The 24335-nt window shown below is 38.2% G+C and overlaps 1 protein-coding gene across 1 annotated transcript in view; it reads left to right on the forward strand.

Moving 5' to 3' along the window:
* The window catches only part of CDC42SE2 (CDC42 small effector 2), a 74837-nt gene that overhangs the window by 40603 nt on the left and 9899 nt on the right, over window positions 1–24335 (forward strand). The window contains exon 2 of the mRNA XM_088129990.1: window positions 2685–2992. Within this exon, the coding sequence (XP_087986116.1) occupies window positions 2939–2992 (54 nt within the window). The 5' untranslated portion in view covers window positions 2685–2938. The remainder of the gene's footprint in view (window positions 1–2684; window positions 2993–24335) is intronic.

A 24335-nucleotide genomic window follows, 5' to 3' on the forward strand; every position in this document is an offset into this window, starting at 1 on the left:
TTGTTTAATTTTATTTGATGTAATAAACCTGCATTTTTATTGCAGTATTGATATGGGCAATTTTAGGAACAAGCTGGAATATCTATTTGCAGGTATTAAGACCTGCAGATTGGAAATGCACACAAGGCTAGGCAGGGTTGCTGACACTTGCTTGAGTTGCCAACAGGTTTTGATTCATTCACCAGAAACAGGCTTAAGTACAAGTCAAAAGTGGAAAAAAAAGACAACTCTAAAAAACTACCCGCTCAGCAATTGTGTGAGTTGGCCTTCAGCCTCCTGAAATGTGTCCAGTGTAGAGTCAATACTTGAAATATTTAGGTTTTCTTTACCATAGAATGTAATCTCTTCTCACTGGAAAAGGAGAGGATTAAAATCTCTCCAGCCAGTGCAATAACAGTTGTCCTCTGCTTTCTGACTGCATAGGTCCCTTAGCTTTTGCGTAATATATTAATGTTCCTCAATACTCTTCCCATCATAGTTTTCTCACCCATCCTTTCATAGTCTGTCCAAAGGGTATGGATGTGTGAGGACACACAACACCTAAATAAAATGTAAAGTTGTAATATGGCTTTGCGTTTGTTTTAGCATGATGTGTGACCTCACTTACTATAGCTTAGCATTGTGTATGAACCTGGCCACTACAACTTCTTCAGTGAACCAAACATCTTGGTTTAGTGTTATAAGTGAAGCAAGGATACTTCTAAATATCTTCTAATGTAAAATTATGTTGCCCCATTGGCTTTATTTTTATGGGAAACCTAAATAATATTATCACACATTTTCTTTACCAAAGAAGACTTTTAACTGTGGATCAAATCATGTTTTCATCACATGTTTTGTCTTTCTCATACCAGAAAAAATATTGGGAAGTGAGAATGGAATATCTCCTGTCAGTGTGAATAGCTTTATCTGGATACCAGTCAGATGGGAATGTTAGCTATCATTTCTCCTTATTTCAGAAGTAGATGCTAACAAACCATCAACACCTAACTTGATTATACTGTATTATCACTGCAATGTATTATGTCTTGAGATACAGCCTGTGTATCACCATAGCTTGGAAGAAAGAGAAGAAAGAAGATAACTTTGAGATAGGTATCTCTTAGATTTGAGAATTCTGGGGGAGGCTGTATATTCACCACTTCTACCAAAAAGAATTCTGATTCACTGTCCCATCAGAACCAGAGGACGTGTAACAGGCACTGGCTTGGGACATGCGGAGATGGGAGAATCATTTGAGACGGGAAAAGCAAGAGATACTTCTTGTTTTTCATTTTCTTGAAACTTCTTCCCATTCTTAGTATACAGCACTAATGGCCCCAGATTCTTAGCCACTTTCAGCTCAAAATCTGATAGGGGAAGAGGGAAGGGCTAAGAGAGGGAGGGGATTTTTTTTAAAAAAAAAAATTCCCCCCATATATTTATTGGTAACATTCATATATAGAAGGGTTTAGGTTTGTTTTGATTTCAGGGTCCATACCTTTTCTAAAAAACAGTGCTAGGAGTTTAATGATTATTATTTTATTTCAATTCATTTCATTTTTATAATTTATAGGCTGCCTAACTCTCAATGGCTTTGGGCAGTTTACACTTAATTTTTTTTTTAAATCGCAAAGGACAAAAAGAAATAACGAATGGCCCCAAACAACATGCAGTATAATGAAAAAACAAAACAAAAAACCCTACCACAAAGCCCTCACCCAGCATGGGCTCACCATTCACCCTGTCCCAAAACCTGGGAGAATAGCCAGGTCTTTACTAGCTTCCTGAACATCATCAGGGTGGGTGTAATTTTTTCTTAATTTATACCTCAAGAGATTATAAATTGGCCACATAAAACAGTTTAAAGGACTTTTAATCATGCTTCCTGATACCCTGTACCTTTCTATAATACATTTTGACCCTAGCATACAAGAGTAAGTCTGGGAGAATAGCAAGTATGCCAAATGACTAGAATAAAAGCAGTAGAATAATGTTTCATTAACTTTTCAAAGCATTTAGGTTAGAGATTAACTAGCCCTTCAGTCTCACAGAAGAATGGATGGAATCTTGTGTCAGTTTTTCCACTATAGGCACTTAAAACCTTTTAAGGTAGTTCATGCTTCAAATAATAGTCTTTATTTTGAAAACTCGATTTCTTTCAGCAGCAGGGCAGCAGTAGTCAATTTATGTTAGTCTGACAGCACGTCAGCTTGAACGCAACTAGGTTGCTTAAACACACTTAAATGAAGTTGGATTATTTAGCAGGCTGGTGACATAAATAAATACTACAGAGCTAGAGGGTACCCTAACAGAAACTTAATTGCAATAATAAATAAGGTTGCTGTTAAAGAACTGGGAGGACTATTACTGTGTCATCTTGTGATATCATGCAGACAGTGTTCAAATGGAATATTTAATATGGCCTTCTTTGGCATTCTTTGAGGACTGTATAGAAGAGGAAGGAAGGCAAGATAAAGTGCATGCTCTGAATCTTGCATGTTTGAGATTTATTCCTTATGGATCTCACTGTAGAAAAAGCAATCATTTTATATTCAGTTTTCTGTAGTATATAACTTCGTAGAATCTGAAGTGATTGACAATCAAAACCCACAAAATATTAGGTAACAAATGTAACTCTCTTTGTGTAACAAGCGTTATATCACATTTTTTAAATTTTCCCTTTTTTGTGTTTCTTCTTCCAGGATTTTACTAAAACGCTAATAAATGAAGGAAACTTGCTTTGGTGATGCTGCAGTCAATACCCTGAGAGATAAAGAAGAGAACTACGTTGATGCCAGCTTGGTTCATTTTATAGACAAAGAAGCTTAAAGGACGTATTTAATTTAGCTACTGTGGGACCCCATGCACACTGATTACTAGGACAAGATACCTTTCGGATTTGAAGTGTTGTGTCTTGTTCCTAACTTTAAGATTTGCACTTTGAACTGTTAAAAAAATGAGTGAGTTCTGGTTGTGTTTCAACTGCTGTATTGCAGAACAGCCTCAGCCTGTAAGTATGGATTTTAGATTACTTTTCTATGTTTGAATAATGTTCCTTACATTTTATTTTATTTTATTTTATTCTATTTATTCCTTTCCTTTCCTTTCCTTTCCTTTCCTTTCCTTTCCTTTCCTTTCCTTTCCTTTCCTTTCCTTTCCTTTCCTTTCCTTTCCTTTCCTTTCCTTTCCTTTCCTTTCCTTGTTTTTTAATGTTTATGTGATCAAAATATTTCTACTGAGTTGTAGGAGCAATTAGTTTCAAAGAATTTTATGATATATGCCTTTATATTAATAATTTCTAAATTCTGCTAAATTTTGGTGTATCTGATGAAAGGGACAGCAATTGACACTTGACCTCTTAGTAATCTTAGTATCACACTGACGGTTGTAATATTGATCAGTCTGTTGCAACAAACAGAGGAAGGGAAATTACACAGCATATTGTTTACATATTTTAGAAAAGAAATAATTACTATATGTTTGAAGAATATGTCATATTTATTAATTTTCTCTTTAAAGTATTCAGTTAAATAATTTATATGGCTGTCCATCTCACAGTAGTGGCTCTGGGCAGTGTACAAGGATTAAAACACCAGCTACATACAATGGCTACATACAGTGATGTCTGAGATAAACCATATGTCCCAATCATAAGAAACACATCATCAGCAGAATTTACCTAACTGCCTAGCCCAAATGCCAAGGGAAGCAGCCAGGTCTTCAGAGCCTTGGAAAAGGCTAACAGGGTCAAGGCCATCCAGAAGTCCAAGGGGTTGCTGTTCCTCAGGGGAGGCATCACAGAGAAGATATGACTCCAGAGTGTCATTGACATGACATTGTTTCATATAGGGGATCCCAAGTATGCCCTTTCTGCTACATCTAGTGGGGTGAGCAGAAATAATGGGAAAGAGTAATCCGGCAAGCAGCCTGGCCTTATACCATGTAGGGCTTTATAGGTAATAACACCTTGAATCATACCCAGAAACCTACTGGGAGCCAGTCCAGATTGCAAAGCAGAGGTGTTATATGAGTCTAATGAGAAGCACCAAAAAATTGCCCACACTGCTGCATCCTGGACCAGCTGCAACTTCCAAATGCTCTTCAAGGGTAGCCCCATGTATGGGAAGTGATTAAAGTATGAGTCACTGTGAGCAAAGCTTCCTAGTCCAGGAATGGATGCAGTTCTTGCACAAGATGAACCTGTGCAAAGGCTCCCTGTAGCCATGGCTACTACCTGCTCGTTGAGCAGGAGCCATGAGTCCAAAAGGACTCCTGAATTGTGCACCAACTCTCACTGGGGAAATGTACTGCTAGGCAAAGTTATAGATGGAAAAACTCCAGAATCAGGTGGGGGTCTTAAAACCCACAGACATTCATACCTGCCAGGGTTGAGCCAAAGCCTGTTCTCCACCATCCAGATCCTCATAGCTTCCAGGCACTGGGAAAGGATGTTGGTTGCATCACTTGGTTGGCCCAGGGTGGGGATCTACAATTGGGTATCATCAGCATACTGATGATACCTCACCCTGTGCCCGTGGATGACCTCACCCAGAAGCTTCCCTGTGTTAAATAGGAGTGACAAGAGAGTAGAACCCTGAGGCACCCACAAAGCAACCTCTCCCACCCACCAGCACCAACTGGAAGCCGCCCCAAAGAAATGAGAACAACTGTAAGACAATGTCTCCCACTCCCAATACCCTAAGCCAGTGCAGAAGGATACCAGGATTAGTAAACATGAACTCAAAAGATTGAATAGCATCAGGGGCAAAGATGGGAAGCACTTAAGTTAAATAAAAGGCAAAAAGTAGTGTGAGGTAATCAGACCAAGTTTAAGTTACATGTAAGTTTTAAAACTACTTTCAAAGTCACAGTAGTAGGAAGAACCCACTTTACCTCCCCCCCCAAAATAAGCTATTTTTAAGTTAACATTTTCCCATATTGTAAGCTTTTCATGAGTGAAAAGGTCAGAATAATGCCAGTATTTTCCAAACACATTTTGCAACATTAACCAGTGTAGTAAAATAGATGTTCCTAATACTCTACAAAGATTTCAACAAAATAAATGAATAACTTTCAAGCTGAATAGAAAGAGGAACTAGGTTCTGAGACTGGTTGAACTTGTAACCAAAGTTGAAATATGCACTTAATAATAAGCTTCAAGTTACAGAAGATTAAACACACCATTCCCAAAAAGTAATTGTAATTGTTATTTTGAAAATCTTGGTAGATGTCTGTGTTAGCAACGTGTTTGTTTTCTTGAAATATGATAGAATAAAAACAGAAATATATAGTAACAGCAGCAATAGTAATATATTTACATTAAGCTATTTCCATAAAAAGCTACTCACATGATGTCAGACAGAAGCAGGATATAGATAATGTTAACCTCTGCAAAAGCATTTTTCAACCTGTTAGCTGTCTGATATAAAGAAGGCCTCTGAGCTGGGTTGGAATATATGGCCTATGGCAGATGAAGACAATCTGTCTTCAGATGTATGTTAAGTCACCAGATGTATTAAACATGGTCACTGAAAGTTTTGAGCTGCATATTAGCCCCTTTCTGCTCCTGAAGGTGGGATGGATATGGATATGGTGATGGTGAAATGAGATCTGTAAGATAACTGAACTAGAAGATAAATAATCACACAGTAATGTCTATGCAAAAATGGCTTTGCATTAATTTAATGTCTCAAATATTTGTGGAAATTAAGGTTTAGATGCACTGCTGTGACTGACAAAGAAAGTAGTTTTAGAAATGCTAACAAGAATTTTCTAAAAAATGTTAATAATTTTTATTAATTACTGGACAGGCTACTCCTCCACTCTTTAAACTGAAAATGTGACCAGATGCTTGCTTTAATAAGCAAACTTTGGGAGGGTTTCATATTTTGGATGCCTGACAAGGGAGTAAATGCCCTCTTAAAAGTTAAGTGAAGGTTTTGAAATGTTAGGACTGATCTAAATACTAAAAAAAAAAAAAAAATTCTGTGCAGTCTTCTTAGAACTGCATTCTTTCATATTGCAGGTGAAGAATTTCATAGAGACATGCACAGCATAACCTTTTCCGACATGAAATCATCCCCCAGCTTTCTGAAATGGCCAAGTTCCAGAGGCACACACAGTCCCACATACACTTTTTCATTCTGAAAGTACAAAACAACTCTTAACTTCAGTGTCTTCGATTGTGTTCATCTCCAAAGTTCCAATTTTTTTTTAGCTTAGATATTCAGTTATTTAAAGCATTTGTAATTTGCTTATGAAGACACATTTTTTCACAAGTTCTTGAAGCAAAATGTTAATGTTTTTCTAATAATAATAATAATAATATAAATATACTGTTGCCTTTTGCAATTGACTGATGGTGATTTTGTCAATGCCGAGGGTCTTCAAGTGGTACTCCAGATGTTTTGGGATTGTACCCAAGGCGCCTATTACTATTGGTACTATCTTTGCTTTCTTTTGCACAATGATATACTGTAATAACGAATGCGAACAAGAAATTAGTAAAAAGTTTAGTTTCACCCCATTAGGCTAGCAAAAGCCGAAAGGTTTTCCAAAGTTCTGTGTAACTCACACAGACTTATTGAGAACTACCAAAAACAAGTTAGAACATAAAATCTGAGTAATGAGGCAAAGGTTAGCAATGCAAGATGTAATAATAGAGAACGATAATAAGTAACGAGCAGTAATATTGTGATAACAAGAAACTTATAGAACTATACTTTAGTTTAGCTATGGGCCAGATTGCCCCCTCCCATGCTTCACAGACACATGAAATTTTAAGATTTACAAAATAGCTTTTGGGGATGTTTATTAAAAAAATTTTGTTTGCAGCATTTGGCACTTATACAACACTTTAGGGCATCCAGTGCATACTAGATGAGAGAAAATGGACAGGTTGTTTTTTCTCCCAACTTTAAACGTAGCATTTTGGAAAACTTACCTTAATTAAATAAGATATACTTTCAATAAAATTAGTAACGAAGCATCTTTCTCTGGTAGTTTATTCAACCTTTTATTGTCTAATATTCTAAATATGTTTTACATTGGATCCTAGTTTTATTTTTTAAAAATATACATCATAATCCTGATCTGGTGATTACTGAATTCTTGTATCCTAGTAATGCATCATATATGTAGCATATTCTCAAATGAAATATTTTTCCGATTCACATAAATAGAAATGACAGTTTTATGCACCTAGCGTTTTCCCCTGGAGCTTACAGGTTTTTCACATAATGTCCCAATACTCCCAGAAAAAATATGTTTAACTATTGCAGATCTTAAAAAAAATACTCTTTAGGACTTTAGTCCAGCACAAAGGGCCAAAGTAAACAAAATGTTAAACTACATGATTGCAATTAATGTGTATATTTATAAAAATGGAAATAGCAACTTCAGAATAAGATTCAAGATATGAGAGTTGGGTAATCTTTTTTCTCTTCCTTGGCCCCAGTGAGAATGTTGGAGAAAAGCTTCCATTGGTACGTACTAACCTTGATTTGGTCCCTATTCACTCCTAACACCTAATAAAAAATTAAAGCAATGCATGCAGATTGCAAACATCTTGAATTTTTTTTGGCTGTTAGTATACTTAAACATTTGGGCATGGCTCATTTCGCCAAGTCCTTTGCAAATATGCACACTCGAATTACACTGAAAAAGAAGGATGTGAGGTCAGTCATTTAAAAATGTCTTTCAGATCAGGGAAAGTTCTAATCAGGAAATTAGAACTTTATATATGCAGTCCCACCCCTTTTTAACTGTGATTCTATTTAGTTTGAGGTCCATATATATGGCCTGAGATAGCTTGTTGCTTCTATGACCGCTTGTTTAGGCAATAACAACCTATATTTCTCTGGATACAGCAGAGTGAATAGTTAGAGCCATACAAGAAATGGCCCCGGAAGATAGCTTACAGGCAACTGGCTGAAAAAAAAAAAGAAAAAGTCCTCAGATTTTGCCTGAAAATAGATATGCTACATAATCCAATACATTTCCCAAAACTAGAACTTCTTTTCTGTTGCATGTATAATGGAAAATATTTGAAATGTATTTAAAGTATATTTGTATAGTGAGCAGTTTTGTGACTCCAAGGGGAATTAAATGCCTCTCGTCATTTCCAAACAATTCATTAGACCAATGCTCCTTATGTCTTGTAATTGAACAGTAGGTATATTGGACTAGGAGATTTGGGGAGAGGGGAAGAGTGCAAATGTGTTCATGGAAGATAATAGGTATCAGAAAGAACATGGGTGAAAGAAGCCACTGTTCTGCTGGAACAGGATGATTACCCAGAAAGAAACCAAAGTAGTGAGGGAGCAACACGGCAACAGATTATGCCCAGCTGTTGTGTTGACAACCAATACACAATCCTAATAATCACTGATTCTGAATGGAGTCAAGAGCATATATCCAGAAAAGAGGAGAAAGCTCTAGAAGGAACATAGTTGATCCTTTCAAGACCACTTCTGTTCATCAGAACTTTTCAGCAAGAGGGTTGTCCACCCTGGAGTTCCCCATTCAGAAGTTGAGCTGCAGTGTTCTGGAATGATAAGAATATAACACAAGCAGGGAAGTTTTCATGTGATTGTGGGATGGTGCGACTGTCGTCAGTGTGAGCCGGTAACTGCCCGGATCACAATCATGTGACCGTGGTGGTGCAGGGACAGCCGGAAATTTGAGGACTGGTTGTAAGTACCACTCGTTCAGGGAAGGAAATAGAAGTAGCTGAAATATTGGAAGAAAGTGACCATTTAATTCTTACATTTAAGGGAAATTAAAGCTGAGTGTAATTGTACCTTGACTTATGACCACAATTGGGACGAGAATTTCCATTACTAAGCAATGCGGTCGTAAAGCAAGACATGTGACTTAGCAACGGCAATCCCGGCAGTCCCAGTTGCTGTTGTTAACCAAGAATCATGGGTTGTTAAGCGAGTACCCACCCCAATCCATGCCATTCTGGGCTTGACCCTTCCCAGCTCTGAGCCTCAATAAGGTAAGGGACTGTCTCCAATTCCCCCCACCCACCTATCTCCTCCCTATCTCTGCCCTTTTGGCCACCCTGCACCTTGCCTTGTGGGGCAGCAAGCAGCCCCAGAACCGCACAGCCCTGGGGCTGTTTGCCATACTCTGGGAAGCAGCAGCCACTCCAGCCCAGTCCCAGCTGCAGTCGCCCTCGCCACTCTGCACTCCAAGACCCCTGCTGCCCTCCACTCCATCACCCCAGCTGACTTTGCTGTCTTCTTGCTCCCACTGCTGACGAGGTGTGCCCAGCCTGGCTGCTGGGCCGAGGTGGGTCTGGGCTTCACGCTGCAGAAAAAAAAAAAATCAGAAAGCAGAGAATTGTGGCGCACCAAAAAGGCCCTTCGTGTCACACTCCTGGGTGGGGTGGGGCTGGGCTTTACACCGTGGGAAACAAAGAGCAGAAAGCAGCCCTAAGTCAGCAGTGAGAGCAAGAAAACAGCAAAGGTCAGTTGGGGTGATGGAGCACAGGGTGGGAGGGGGCCAAAAGGGCATAGATGTGGGGGAGATAGGCAGGTGAGGGGATCTGAAGTGCTCCTGGGGTTCTAAGTGCAGGCGGGCTGCCAAGCACCTAAATTTTGATCACATGACCACAGGGTGCTGCATGGCTGTAACTTTGGGCATGGGTTGTAAGTCCCTTTGTTCAGCGCCGCTGTAACTTCGAATGGTATATTATCTGCCAAGTGAAGATACCAAAATTCTAACAGGAAGCAAAGGCAGAACTACTCATTTGTCTTAGTCTTCTCCAACAAGAGTCTATACATTTTATCATGCAATTGTGAAAAGCAGAATGAAGAGGCAGAATTGAAATTTGAGATTGATAGAAACATGGTTAACATTCAACTTATTTTGAATGAGTTTACGTCTCCAAGGGTGGCTCAGTTGAATTTTAGGGTACTGAGAGAACTTGATGATGGACTTGTCAAACATCTGTTCATTATCTTTGAGAAATCCTGGGAAAGAGGAGAAATGCTAGATTACAGGCGGAGAGCAAATGCTACCCAGCATGGCTGGTGTGGGTCTTCCAGGCTGTGTGGCCGTGTTCTGGAAGTTTCCAGAACACGGCCACACAGCCCGGAAGACCCACACCAGACATCGTATTCTGGCCGTGAAAGCCTTCAACAGCTACCCAGCATCTTCAAAAAGAGAGAAAACAAGTGTGGGAAGAAACTTGCATAGAAAAGCCTGGAAATGTGAACTTTTCCTTTTTTTATATATGTCTGTAGAAAGCATGGTTGTAGCAAGTTAGAAAAAAGAACTCCCCCCTCCCCTGGTGTTTTGTTAAAAAGCTTCTGGAAGAGCTTCTGGAAGATGCCATTTCTTCCTATGTAGTAGATTTACAATTGTTCTAGATAAGCATTCTTGATGAGAACGTTAAATGCCTTTTTATTTTGTGTTGATTAGAATCCACTGTGAGAATTGTGTGCAGTTCATGGCATCAGTCTTTAAGAAGTTTAAAAAAAAAATGGAACAAGTTAATACAACAGCAGTCAGGATGCTTCTGGGCTAGAAACTAAGGCAACCTAAAGATATTATCTCCTTATATCCTCATGTTGTCATGGGGCTTTTCTTGGTTTGGAGAAGTTGAGCCAATTAACTCTCAACTCAGCTCCCTCTCCAGAGGAATCGCTTCAAAAATGTGTGGGTATTTCCCATTGTCTGGTACTGACACATTTTCTTCCCAGTTCCTGCCATATATCTCCTTTCTCCAAATGCTTGAATGACTATAGAGGTCAAAGACTCCCCAATTCTGGTATAATCTATGCACTTCATGTAGATGATTTTTTCTCCTTCCATGTTCAAAATGCAAATCCAAAGTAACTGACATAATTGTCTCAGGGACCAAAAGTAATGTGACTGAGCAGATGCAGTTATTGTACGGGTGTTACACTTTTGCACCATTTCTTAGGAAATTGGACTGTCCTTTTTGTCTTACAGTACAATTGTTCCATAGAGAGTGTAGGTGGGTGGGATGGATTTCTCAGACTGGTAAACAGCTCTCCCTTTATCTCCCTGCTGTCTAATTAAAATTATATGTCTATACCATCTAACTAATCACTTTGGGCAAATCTTACTCTGTTGCACTCCTTTTCTAGTTGGTGAATTAAACCAATTGAATTCCTTGTCTGTCAAGCTGATAATTAAAACATCAAATTCCCTCTAGAGCAAAGAAATGTTTGAAAATGCCCTAGATATGCTGCAGTTCTTGAATTGTATTCATCTGATGACACCAATTATGGAACAGAATAAATATAAAATATTTATCAATATTTATTAATACGCTATATTAGTTCATCTTTTCATGTTCTGCTTGATTGTTGGAGGGTTCATCTGAATAAAATAAGAGTCCTATTTATAATTGAATTATATATCACTTTGACAGAGTAGCATCTCAGAGTATTAAGTAATGTTGTGGCTTAAATTAGTCCTTTGATGTCAGAGGGCCACGCTCAGGGGAACTATAAGTGTAAGATTGTTATTAACTCTTTTCACATTTCTTGCAATACTGTGCTAGGGATCTCAGGATGAATTGAATGTTGTGTGAGAAACATACAGTATTAAGTAAGGATGGTAGACCACTAGAGTTTGTATGGTAAACTTTCTATCTGCTGAGCGGGAAAAGTGTTTCTACAAGGGTTATTACTCAAGTTTGAAGCAATAGACAGATTTGGGGCCACTTCTGTCACTTAAACCTCTTCTACTAGGCTGATACATCATTACATGAAAGTCCTAAAAGCAATTGCAGATAGCTTAATGACGCTGAAAGTTGCCGGCCAGAAATGGTCAACACTTCAGCGGTTCGAGCCCAGCTCCGCGCAGCAGAGCGAGCTCCTGCTTCCTCCCCAGCTCCTGCCAACCCAGCAGATCAAAAACTTATGTGAGTAGATAAATGGGTACTCTCACCCCGGTGGGAGGAAAAATACTGGCAGCGCCTTGTAAAAAGACAGGAGCAGATGCCGGTAACGTGGAAGCCGCGCACACCCGAAAAAGGCGCAAAGCAACGGAAACCCCGCCTCCTGCGCTTGCCAGCTGGGCTCTGCTCTAGGAAGGAGCCAATGGCAAACCACTTCTGAAACACCTTGCCTTGAAAACTGCAGGGACTCGTCCAGGCAGTCACTGTAGAATCGGTAACGATTGAGTGGGGGAAAAAAACAAACAAAAAAAACGAAGATTTAAGGGGAAAAATAGGATTTTCCATCCCCCTCTGCCTTTTTTTGAGAAATTTAATAATTACAACTTTTTTTCCAGTGTTTTTATACATTAAAGAAATGTTTGAGCTGTGAAAGAAATATGAAACAATTTATGTTTGGAAATATACCAAATCAAAGGATAAAATGTTAAAGAGTAGAGAAGTTTATAAGGCTGTTTCAATACAGGAAAACCTTCATTTTTAGAAGTTCATCAAATTATAAAAAATAAAGGATCAGAAGCAGCAAATGCTGATAATTACAGTATTTCAGATTCAGAAATTGAAACTGATGAGACAATGTTTCATGGGACTAAATACAAATTGCAAGATTTGATTGTCCTCTCTCCTTTTTTTCATTTTTTTGGTGAAAATTAGTACATTCTGCATTTTTCTAAAATATGGAATTTGCTTTGTTTTTCTATGTTATAGCCTTTTACTGTTTTAGTATTAAATTTTGCTTGTCATTCCTCTCTTAATCAAACAAAAAGGAAGATATGCTAAATCCCTACATGTTCAACTTCTAGCTCGATACATATCCCTCCTAGATTTGAATAATTTAATAAATGCAATCAATAAATATATAATTATTTGAATAAAGTATATTTTTCAATTATATGCACAAATTATAAAAAATGCTCAAATAGGACATTTTTTTTCCCAAAATGCCAGTTTTTCTGGGGGGAAAACCCCAGAATGGTCCTGTTTTTCTATTGCTTCCAAATTTGACTTGGTTTAAATGGCCCAATTTGAAGGGGATATGGTTGTTTCTTTAAGCTCTACTGACTTTCTCTCATGGCCAATGTTAGTATGGAATTCTGCATAAATTATCAGATGCCTAAGTATGTTTTATATGTCACTCTGTATACTATATATTTTAGTCTTCAGTTGTTCAACAATATGATTATATTTAAAACATTTTTCCAAGATGACAATATAATACCTTCTGGAGAAGCTTTAGGATATGTGATCAGAATTATTGGCTGGACAAAGGAGCAATCTGTTGTCAAGACTAGATTAACTGCAGTTTCCAGTTCCTATAATTTGCTGACTTGCTGATCCATAGAGGAGAAGCATTTCAGGTTCATGACAGGTTAGATATTACTTAGCTTCTATTACAACAGGAGTTTAAAGAAACCAAATATTTAACCATTTATGAACAAAAGTGAGGGCTCTGTTAAGATTTCTTGCCTGGACAAATAAATAGGACATAAAGAGATAAGACGTGTGATCTATTATATGAGGAAAATCTGGCAGACAGAACTTGAAATGGAGAGAACTATCCATAGAAAAACCGGGCTGATAGAAAAAGACAGTACCAGCTCTGTCTTGACTTGCATTAGGGCTACGAAAATCTGGATGACCACAAGATGGTTACAAAGAGGGTGAGTTCCCTTTATGTCTTTGCTGCTATCTCATGGTCATCTGGACTGTTGTAGTCCAGATCTGGTACTCCTAACTTCCCTTTATCCTGTCTATAACTTTCAACAGTTTTACAGCTACCGTCTGACTGAGATTAAGATTAGGAAAATTATAATAGCATAATTTAAATCACACACACAAACTTACTTTAAATAAATTATTTACATAAGCTTTGTATGTTATAATTCCTAACAAGAGTCTGTAATGCCTGGCTGCTGTAACACTGAAAATTTTGGTTTGCAACTAAATAAAGGATTTATACTATCTAAAAGTGTAATCTAAAACATCTGGCAATATAGTAGCCAAAATGCTTTTTTTGTACTGTATAATTATATCTGCTCAGAAATGGGGAGAAGGCTGAGCTATGAATTGTGGCTCATCTTATGGGCTTCTTATTTGGCTCCTTGTACACATCACAAACATATATGTGAAGATGAACCACAATCCAATGGAGAGTTAGTGTGCTAGGTGCCCAGAACTTTACTGGTTCAAGGAAGACATTTATGAAGCAAAACAGTATTTACTCATAAATGACTAGTAAATGTCCATGCTATTTGACAGTCATAAATCTACATAATTGCAATAATAATTATATGGGAACTTGGCACACATTTATGATCTTTGCCTCAGAAGCACATGATTTTGTCTTTTTTTCTTCTATGTAGAAGGAAAGATTTTAATTTCAAAAGTCCTTTAGAGAACTGTTGAAAATTAAATGTGCTTCTGTTCACATTTCATTTAAAACCATTTTAAATTTGTTTTATGTTATATAAGAGTAGGCAACTAAAAGAAATTTTCAGAAAGGATCTTAAAATATACTGTAGCTCAAAATGGTCACTGTCCATGCATAACTTTTATGGAAACAGCTCCTTCACAAAACGTGTACAGGTAATCTTCACTTACCAACTGTAATTCGGACCAGGAACTCTGTTGCTAAGCAGCATGGTTGTAAAGTGTGACGTCACATGACCACACTCACGACAGCAATTCCAGCAGCCCCAGTTGCCATCATTAGGTGAATCCTGCATGGTCACAGCATCCCATAGTCACATGATCGCTATTTGCAACCTCCTGCTGGCTTCCCCATTGACTTTGCTTGTTGGAAGCTGGCAGTGAAAGTTGCAAATGGTGATCTTGTGACTGCAGGACGCTGTGATGACATGATTGCAAGCCGGTTGCTGAGTGCCCAAATTGCAATCATGTGACTGTGGGGATGCTGCGCCGACTGCAACTACAAGAACCCACTGTAAGTACCCCTCATTTAGCATCGTCATAACTTTGAACGGTCGTGGAATGAGTGGGTGTTAAACAAGGATTACCTGTATTGTTTGAATAGATGTCTATATAGAATGGCTATGGTATCCAGTGACTGACATCCAAATAATTGAGAAAGCTTTATGCAAAAGCAAAACATTAATATCTAAGGAATAAAAACACCTCTGTGTTTAACTCTATTACAACTTAACTCCACCCTTTCAAAGTATTGTTACTTAAGAATAAATGTTTTAAATGCAACAAATTTTCACTACCAAATTTTGGTGGCCAGTCCTATTGCCAAGGGTTCATGGGTCTGCCTGTGATAGCTGACCACATGAAGACCTTGGTTTGCCCAACCTCACTTGACTCTTGTATCATTTCACAAGAGTATGCACTCCTTAAAAACTCGAACTTCCTCCTCACTTGCCAAAGACTGGATCAGGCAGTGGCATGAATATGTATAAAAAATTAATTTAACTTTCCAGATGTGTTGGGGTCTGCACTACATGGTTGCATGGGTAGCGGGGCACTCATCTGACTCCATTTAGCTGAAGGTAGGTTTGCAAACGTCTATAATTTACAAAAACCTTATGAAAAGGCTTTCCCCCTCCTTGGTGGGCTCATAGATGAAAGTATTTGTAGTTCCCAGAAAAAATTGACATAGCATGCAAAAGTTACTGAAATTCGTGAAGAAAAAAGTGTTCAGGTAGTCCTCGTTTAATGACTGCAATTGGGACCAGCAACTCAGTCATTAAGCAAAGCAGTCACTAAGTGAAAAATCACATGACTGCAACTATGCTTATGATTTTACTTCAGCTTTCCTTTGTTTTACAGCATCAGAAGGAAACAACCCCAAATAGCCAGGTGAGCCCAAACGGCAGGAAAGGCTTATGTAACTTGACTCACAAAGATGCCAGATAAAAGGGCAAATCTTATAGCCCTTTTTCCCCACTCCCCCACCCTACCCTTTGGAATGCTCACCCCTGTGTTGGAATAATTAGCAAGAAGAGAACTGATGTTTGTATTCATTGGAGAGGAAGGGATTACTAGAGAGTAGGAAAGCACACAATGGGGAAAACACATCAAAAGGAATACACTTGTGCCAGCTGTTTGCTTAGTGAGCTGCCATTTAGGCAAAAAAGCCTTCAGTTTGAAATTGATTAGGATCTTGTCAGTGTCTGGCAGCAGTGCCAGTTGGCAGAGGATTCTAATCAATTAATTAAGGTCACGGAGCTGAGCTTGTTAACTTGCAGTTTTTAGGGATGTACTGTGGGGTGGAGAAAAGCAGCTCAGGAAGAGATAGCTTGTTTAGGCAATCTCTCCACTCTGCAAAGAGAATGGAGAGAGGAAAAAAAATGGATCAGGCACAGGGCAACACATACTAACTGACTGTAATGGCCATCACATGACTAAGAGAAAGGTACTACAAAGATCATAAATGCAAGCATTGGTCACAAAGTTACTTTTTCATCATGGTTGTAACTGCAAATGGTCACTGTCCAAGGCAGTTACTAAATGAGGATTACCTATATGTGTTTCTTATAGCAGCTTGTAGTTAGTTCTAGCATGAATAGCAACTTATACAGAAAGCTTATTTTCAACTTTCAGCACCGTGAAGTGTTTTTCTTCCAGTGCTTTCGTCAAATGAAACAACTCTAGAGAGTTTCTAATACTTAGCAACTTGTAAAGTCTCAGTTTGCAAACAAAATTGATAGGATTATGATTGCTTGTCTGAAAACAATGCATTTTGATGATTGTGGAGAACATGTGGGTTTCATAGCTATTGTGTGAGGCAATTAGGCATCTATGTATATTCTCTAGTAATTATGTCACTTGGTGTTCTACCTGTGAAATATGACTACTGTGCAAGGCTACATTATGTTATCAAATGAGAAGATTAAACTGATCAGAGATTTAAAGGGGTTCAAAGCAAAGGGCTTTAAGTGAGCCTTTCTGAACCTGGTACTCTAATACAGCTCTAAAAATTTGAAGGCTAGTTGATCTAATGCTGAATGTTACTATCCCAGATACCTTGGGATATACCCAGAGTACCATACCCATCACAGCATCCATTTTGTGAGTGTACCCACAGTGTGCTTTCAAATCCTTAATGTGTACACTGATCTAAGGGGTTAGGAATCCCTGACCTAGCATATTTGCTTGAGTTGTGTGGATCATAAGTAATATGTCTCAGCAAGGTTATTTGTTTGTGGAGGTACAACTTTGCTTCATGGAGGCATTTCAGAAGGTATCCAAAGGAAGCAAAGTGCTCCTTCAAAGATTTGTACAATCCTATAATCTACCTTAATCTATATTTGTGACACATTGTCAGCCTAAAATACAAGGTGGGCAACAAGTAACATTCCACAGTCAGCTCTCTATTTGTGCATCTAGAAATTATTTTTTAAAAAATCAACAATCAGCCAAGATTCCCTTTATAAGCTTATTGCAGATACTGAGGAGAAGCATGGAGGGGTAGTTTCTGAGTTAGACTAAATTTTAATACTAAATAAGTTTCCTGTGAATGCAAGACCAGCTGTCTGCTTTTTTTCCCTTCTCAATTGGATGTGACATTTATTTAGTTGAATAGGAAGGGCTTCACATTGTAACTATTGACACATATCCTGTCATGGAGTTGTAACATTTCATCATGTTAGTTGACCTCTCTCTAAATATTTCCTGTGTTAGTTGCAAGAGGCTCAGCAAGTGGAAAACAGTCTTTTTCTCTTGTTTGCTATCTGGCTTGTACCTACATAATGTTTAGAGACAGCTGTCACTTTAACAACTGCCAAAATTATTTACATATTATCATATTTTATTTAAAGGAAACGTTTCAAATTATTTAGACACTTAAGACTGCTTTTCTAACTGCAGTCACATTGGGGCATTTGTCACTTGGTCCCTGAGATTGCTCTCAAACAACTGAGTTACAGTGTCTAAAGATCTATCCTTTAAATGATGGGTTCCTCCAATCCTATTATTTTCTACACCCTTTTGTAAGAATGATCTCATGCAAGTACTTAGGTAGAACACCAACCGGCCTACAATTAGTGAGACATGAATATATCTCCATGCTAAGCAGTTCCCAAACTGTATCTTATACAAACAGCAGTTTGGGTGGGGATGTTTGCTATAGCATGGGTGGTGACCTGGTATCCTTCAGATTTAAATTACAGCTTCCAGAAACACCAAACAACATGGGCAGTTATCACAGTTTACATGAATTACAGTCCAAAATATCTGGAAACTACCAGGCTACCTACCTGTGCATTACAGCATAGTTTTTACATTAAACAAGAACAGTTCAATATTTTGGCTTGAAATTGCTAGCGGTATTATGTGACAAGTAATATTCTTGTAATATAAAGGCATGTTAGGTAAACAGTTTACAGGCTGCATTACTTACTGTAAAAGATTGCTAAGGTGATGGTCTGCTGAGCTAGCTGAAAAGAAAGGAATTGTGTGGTTTAGACAAACAATATCCATTTCTGAGGTCCAGTTGTTCAGCATCACTTACCAAGGTCAGTGTGATATAACTCAAAATAGATTTGCAATAAATATTCTCCCTGTATTTACTATCACTGTGTTTTAGTACAAAAAGGGAAAAAGTCTCCTTGAGGTACATTTTTTTTTTTTCAGTTTACAAAAGAAATTTAACAAGGCATGATCCTCAAAATACAGGTTGGTAAATACAGAGCAATCCAATCAGAAGAACTTGACCATTCAGTAAAAAAGAAAAACTGAAAATTAAGAAGAAGCAATGTACAGTTCTTACAACAGTGTAGAAGCATTTTACTGTTGCTTCCTTCCAAGATTTTTTTTTTTAATTCCCTAGTCTAGCCTACAATTCTTGAGATTTCTTGAGGATCTCCTAGTGATCTGATCATGCTCAGTTTCTTGAGGTTAAACCATTAACTATTATGGCTTCCACCAAAATATCCTGGAAAGAGTTGTGAGAGGACCTTTGTTAGTCCCTGATTTTTCAATATTCATGTCTGCGTTTGCAGTCCAAGCAACAACTGGTACAAATCTGTAGAGTAAAATATGCCATAAGCCTAGCGCAGAAAAGAGGAGTGCTGTGCAACACATTTCCACCAAATTTGTTTCCTACTTAAATATTCCAGTGAGGGTATGGCTACAGCATTGGCAGCAATTCTCCTATGGTTAGAGTTAATGTTAATGTTGCCTCCTGCTTTTGCAGATAAGAAATTATAGAGTACTATGAATGGTTACTGATGAAAGTTGAAGGTGTAACTGAAAAATAGAGAATGGATTCACAGATCTAAGCTGGGAAAGTTAAGACGTGCAGAGGAAAAGTGTTTTATGATAAGGTTATCTGAAAACATCTGTGGAATCTAATGGAAAAAAATAATCTAATCTCATCATTTAAAAGTATTCCAAATCCATCCAGAATTGAGCCATATCTATAACAAATTATTTAAATGCTGGAAATGGGCTTTTCAGAACCTCATTACTTTTCACAGTAGACATTCAGCAGAGTGGGAGAAATGTAATTTGATTGGATAGTGTTTACTATAGTTTCCCACACCTGCTCATGGTACACTATAAATTCTTATTTTTTAAAAAAAATTGGAGATATGAATTAATAGTAGGCTGTATTTTTAAATGAATAAATGAATTAGTAATGGCTCTTCTCTGCACCTTTTTTTAGCTAGGTATGAAAAATCTCTTTCAGAGCTATGCTAAGAGATAAGGATATGTTGGACCAGAAAGACTTAGATTTAGGTCTGCACTCAACTCTGGATCTCACTGTTTGGCTTTCAGAGAGTAATGCTCTCTGAATCTTACAACAGGATGGTTGTAGAAATAAAATGTGTGAGGTTCCCCTGCCCCATAAATAGTCTTCAGTTTTTAGATGGACATAATAAAGAATAATTTTTTAAAGGATTGAAAGATCTTTATGGGAAAACAGCCATGGAGGAGAAGGGAAAGTGTGTGGGAGTAGAAAAGGATACAAATACTTACTTGGAAAAGATCTACCAAAATGAGAGCCTGTACATATTCTGGCAATGCTCTGTGTGGGTGTAAAGTTTTGTACTTAGCAGTGTTGAAACAAGAATTTCTGCTAATTCTTCTGTTGTCATAGAAACTAGAGCATCTAGTTTCAAAGGTTCACCTTTTTAACTGTTTAAAGGAATTGTAAACATATATAATTGAATTTTTTTAAAAAAAATTCATGGGGAAGACCTAGTTATTTTTCCATTTTTGTCCCAAATAATCCACTTAATTACTGCCCCATCTCCCCACAGGGGGAAAGAGTTAAAGGGAAATCAAACCTCCATCTGCAAACTCACTCCAGGTGGACCAAAGGCAAATTTCCAAGGTTATCACCAGCAGCTTCCTAAATAAGTTTCCAGTTTGTTCACAAAGAGTGAAACCAAAATGGTTGTTGAATATGACAGCCTTTCTCAACAGATACCTATCAGATATGTTGTGACTAAAATTCTGAACCAACATTGCCAAAGCAGGAAGCTGGAAATGTAGCCTACTTCATCTGTACTGTAGTAAACATATTTAGGCTATTATTTATGTTTTAAACACATTAATATTTTGCACTAGGAATATGATAAAAAATAGCATTTTTCTTTTTTTTTTACTGGAATGTGGTATTAGTCGTAATGGCCAGATCCAATGAAGTACCTAAATAAGGCAGCTGGGAGAATCTAACTCCCTGTTCCCCCAGCCTTCTCCTGTCTTCTCTGAGGATTGGAAGACTTTGCTGGCATTGGCTGCTACATGGAAGCCCGAGGAAGGAAGGAGGAAATCGCAAAATCAGGCAAGACAACCTTCACACTCAGAAAGTAACCCTAGACCCCGGTTGAATAGAGGTTTCTATTTATTTTCAAGCAAACAAGAGTTGAAACTACTTTCAAATCTTAATATTCAAGGCAGAAAGCTGACTCTGAGGGATAAGGACAAGGAGCAAGTCATGTGTATGTGCTGGCTTCTCCTAATTAGCATTTTATATACTTCTGAATGTTTTAGAAATTTTAGCCTGAATTGCTGAGTAGGATTCTTTAGGGGGAAAAAATCAATAGTGTAGGTATTTTACATACCCAAATAATATTTTATTCTGTGAGGTGCCATGAGACATTATTATTCCTTAAAAAGGAAGGGTATATACAACAGAGTCTTAAATAAAATCAAATACATGTAAAAGGCTTCATATAGGGGTAGGCAACTTGGTGCTCCACAGATGCTTTGGCTTTCTTCTCCCATATTACATCCCAATTACCTCCCAAAAACACCCCAAAAAGAAACTAAGTTGCCTGTTCTTAGTTTCATGTTACACACACAATATATATTTTTTCAATCCTATTGCAAAATCTGTGGGTCAGCAGCAATATCATCTGGTTTCTTATTAAGCTGTTACCCAACAGTCTATCTGCAATAGCTGAGATAAGGCCTTTGCTCATTAAAGAATAAATGAGCCATCTTTCGAAGGGATTCTTTCTTTCCCAGCAAATAGGATATCATAGCAAGAGGTACTATATGTGGGACCAGTGAACAAGATCTGTATGATGAGCGAATAAGATCCATTAAGATTCCAAAATTATGTCAGCCAGAAGTAGTGCTCAGAACTGGCTCTTTCAGCGTGCTCAGTAGATACTACAATTTTCACTTGTTTTGTATGTTGAAGAACTTAGGTTCAGTCTCTGGCATCTCCCTTGAAACCTGAGAAAAAACAATCTGAAACCCTGAAGCACTGCTGCCATCCAGTGTACTCAAACATACCATTTTTTTTTATAACAAGCCATAGAAGCCTGCATCACACATGATAATAAGCCATAATCTATCATTTATAAACTGCGATAGCACAGTTCATACAAACTACATGATCCCTTTGCACATTATGGAAATCCAGCCTTTGTGTTTATTTTCAACCATCTGATATTACAGAGCACCTTCAGGTTGATACACACACGCTTGAAGCAAGCAAAGATTCCTCAAAAATGTCACCAGTTGGATTACTGTGTTTATCTTTGTCAATTGTACTCAATAGTTGGGTTTAATAGTCTAACATGTATGCACTTGTATTGGTTGGTAGGGAACTATAGTTGCCCATCCATAGACAATAGCAATTTCTTGTTAGCATTTTATTACAAGATCCAAAGTGGTTAATAGTATTGGCTGGATACTCTTAAGCCATGTAAGAATTACATTCTGTTGGAATCAATGGAATTCACATAGATTTGTTTAGGATTTTATGCCAGGACTTTATTCTGCAGATTTGGCATATTTTTTAAGATGCTTTACTATTTGTGAAAAAGGGTTCAACTATCCTGGTGTGTTTGTTATTCAGAAAAAGTGGGGAGTCTATAGTACGGGCATGTGTGTTGTGGGCTTGAGATCATTCTAAACAGATCTTGCTTTTATGGGCTATGGACCATGATGTATTCTCAGCTGTGGCTTTGATTTGCAGTGATTCAACTAGGGCAGTGTTTGGACAGCAGAAATCCTGCTGATGAGATGAGTAAACTTCCACCCAAAACTCTAGGTGGTCTTACCATCTCCTCACATACCATATGTAGGAGGATGCTGATTCCTTAAAATATGTGATGGAGAAAATGCTTATAGGGATAGTACTGATGGGGTCAAGAAACCTTTTCAGGGTAATGGAATAACATTTAAATTCCTTCTAGTAATCACTTTTGTTAACATTCAGTCTGTTATTTAGAGACTGCATTTTCTGCTTTATTGGTAGGTCAGGAAACAATTTTTATTAGATACTGGGAAGAACTGTAATTACTTCTTGAGGCACCAAAACTATGAAAGAGAGAAACTTAATTTTTAAAAAAAGTCTAGTTCTCATCCATCTTTTAAATCAAATGGGCTTCTGGCTTCTGTCCAAGGCATTTGATCTTGTTAGGGGTGGTATCAGCTTTATGTTAGGAAAATGAAGTAGCATGTCCTTTTGAATCTCCCTAGCAGACATTCCCAACCAGGTTCCCTCCCAATGTGTGAGACTTCAACTGCCAGAATTCCCAGCCAGCATTAACAATGGATTGCATCCCTTTGTCTTTTGTTGAGTGACTTCCACACTCTTGGGGCTGGCTTGAGCAGAAGTTCGTGGCCTCTTCAGTGAGCCATAGGGTAATCTCTGTGTCACAAGAGCTTATCTCAAATAATTCTAGGCACAACACATATAGATGGCCATATGTTGCATTTCACTTTTGTCTCAGAGCAAATACATTGTGATATTGATATGGAGGGCATTTTCCTCTGCCCTTTGCTGTGGTTAGATCACTTCCTGGTCCAGATGGTACTGAAGGCTGAGACCTCTGTAGGATGGATGGGCTGGTTAAGGTGGTCTGTCTCATGCAAACAATTATGGATCTGAATGATTTCCCAGATATTTTGTGGACATCTCTGTTGAGTGCCTTGTTAGCCTCTTGGCAGCAGGAAGCAGCCCAGTTCTTTGACATGATTGTCCCCAAGCAGACTGCCTGTATTGGCCAATCCCAGACTACTCACCAATTTAACAAGGACTTCTGGAAGATGAAGCACCTAAGAATTGCTTGGAATATCAGTGGGGAAAAACAAAAATCTGAACAAGCATGGGTATGAGCTCAAGTTCAACCCTATGGTACACTATAGTGATTAGGGAGAGAAAAAGTTTGTTAATTCTCTGTTATTGCATCAGTTGGCTGTTGGGTAGCTACCTTGTTTAGTGTACCTATCTCCCTTCTGGGAAGAGGCAACAAGTAGATTTCCCACCTGGCTGCTGTGACTGGGTAACATAAGATTTTGCCAATAATTGTTCAGATTCACCAAAGTCTTGATTTTTCATGGGTGGAGCCCATTGTAGTGAATGAGACAGTGTCTTTCCGTGTTATCTGGGACTTTTTTCTGACCTGTGGCTCTGATGGTGGATATTCTCTCAGCTGTCTCTGGCATCTTGTAGATTTGATCCATGTTCCTTTTGGCTTCTTCAGAAATCTTGGGTGGGCATGATGGATTGGATCCAAGTGGTAGTTTACATCTCTCTTTGCAAGGGGGTGATGCTTGAAGGAGGCTGTGGTACACTCTCTCCTGAATATGCTCTCCTTGGATCCATCTGTATTGGATAACTACTGCCCTGTCTCTACCCTCCCTTCTCAAGGAAGATAATTGAGGTGATAGTCAAGATACAGATACAGGGCACCCTAGAGGAAGCAGATTATTTGTACTCTTTTCAGTCAGAGTTCAGGCCCAGTTATGGAACAAGATGGCATTGGTCACTCTTGAGGGTGATCTTTGTTAGGACCTTAATGAGGGAAATATGTCCGTTTTGGATATCTCACTAGACTTTGATACCTTCAAACATGGTAGTCATTTTGGGTTTCCCACAGGTGCTGAGGTGCTGTTCCAGTCAGTAATAGTGGGGGATAAAAGATCAGCCAAGTGGTTGCTCTCTTGTGAAGTGCTAGAGGGCTCAGTGTTTTCTCCTTGATTTTCA

This window comes from Python bivittatus, unplaced genomic scaffold (genome assembly GCF_059951505.1).
Source record: "Python bivittatus isolate LINGU-HERP-01145 unplaced genomic scaffold, Pbiv_v1 ctg000850_np1212, whole genome shotgun sequence".
NCBI classification, from domain to species: Eukaryota; Metazoa; Chordata; class Lepidosauria; order Squamata; family Pythonidae; genus Python; species Python bivittatus.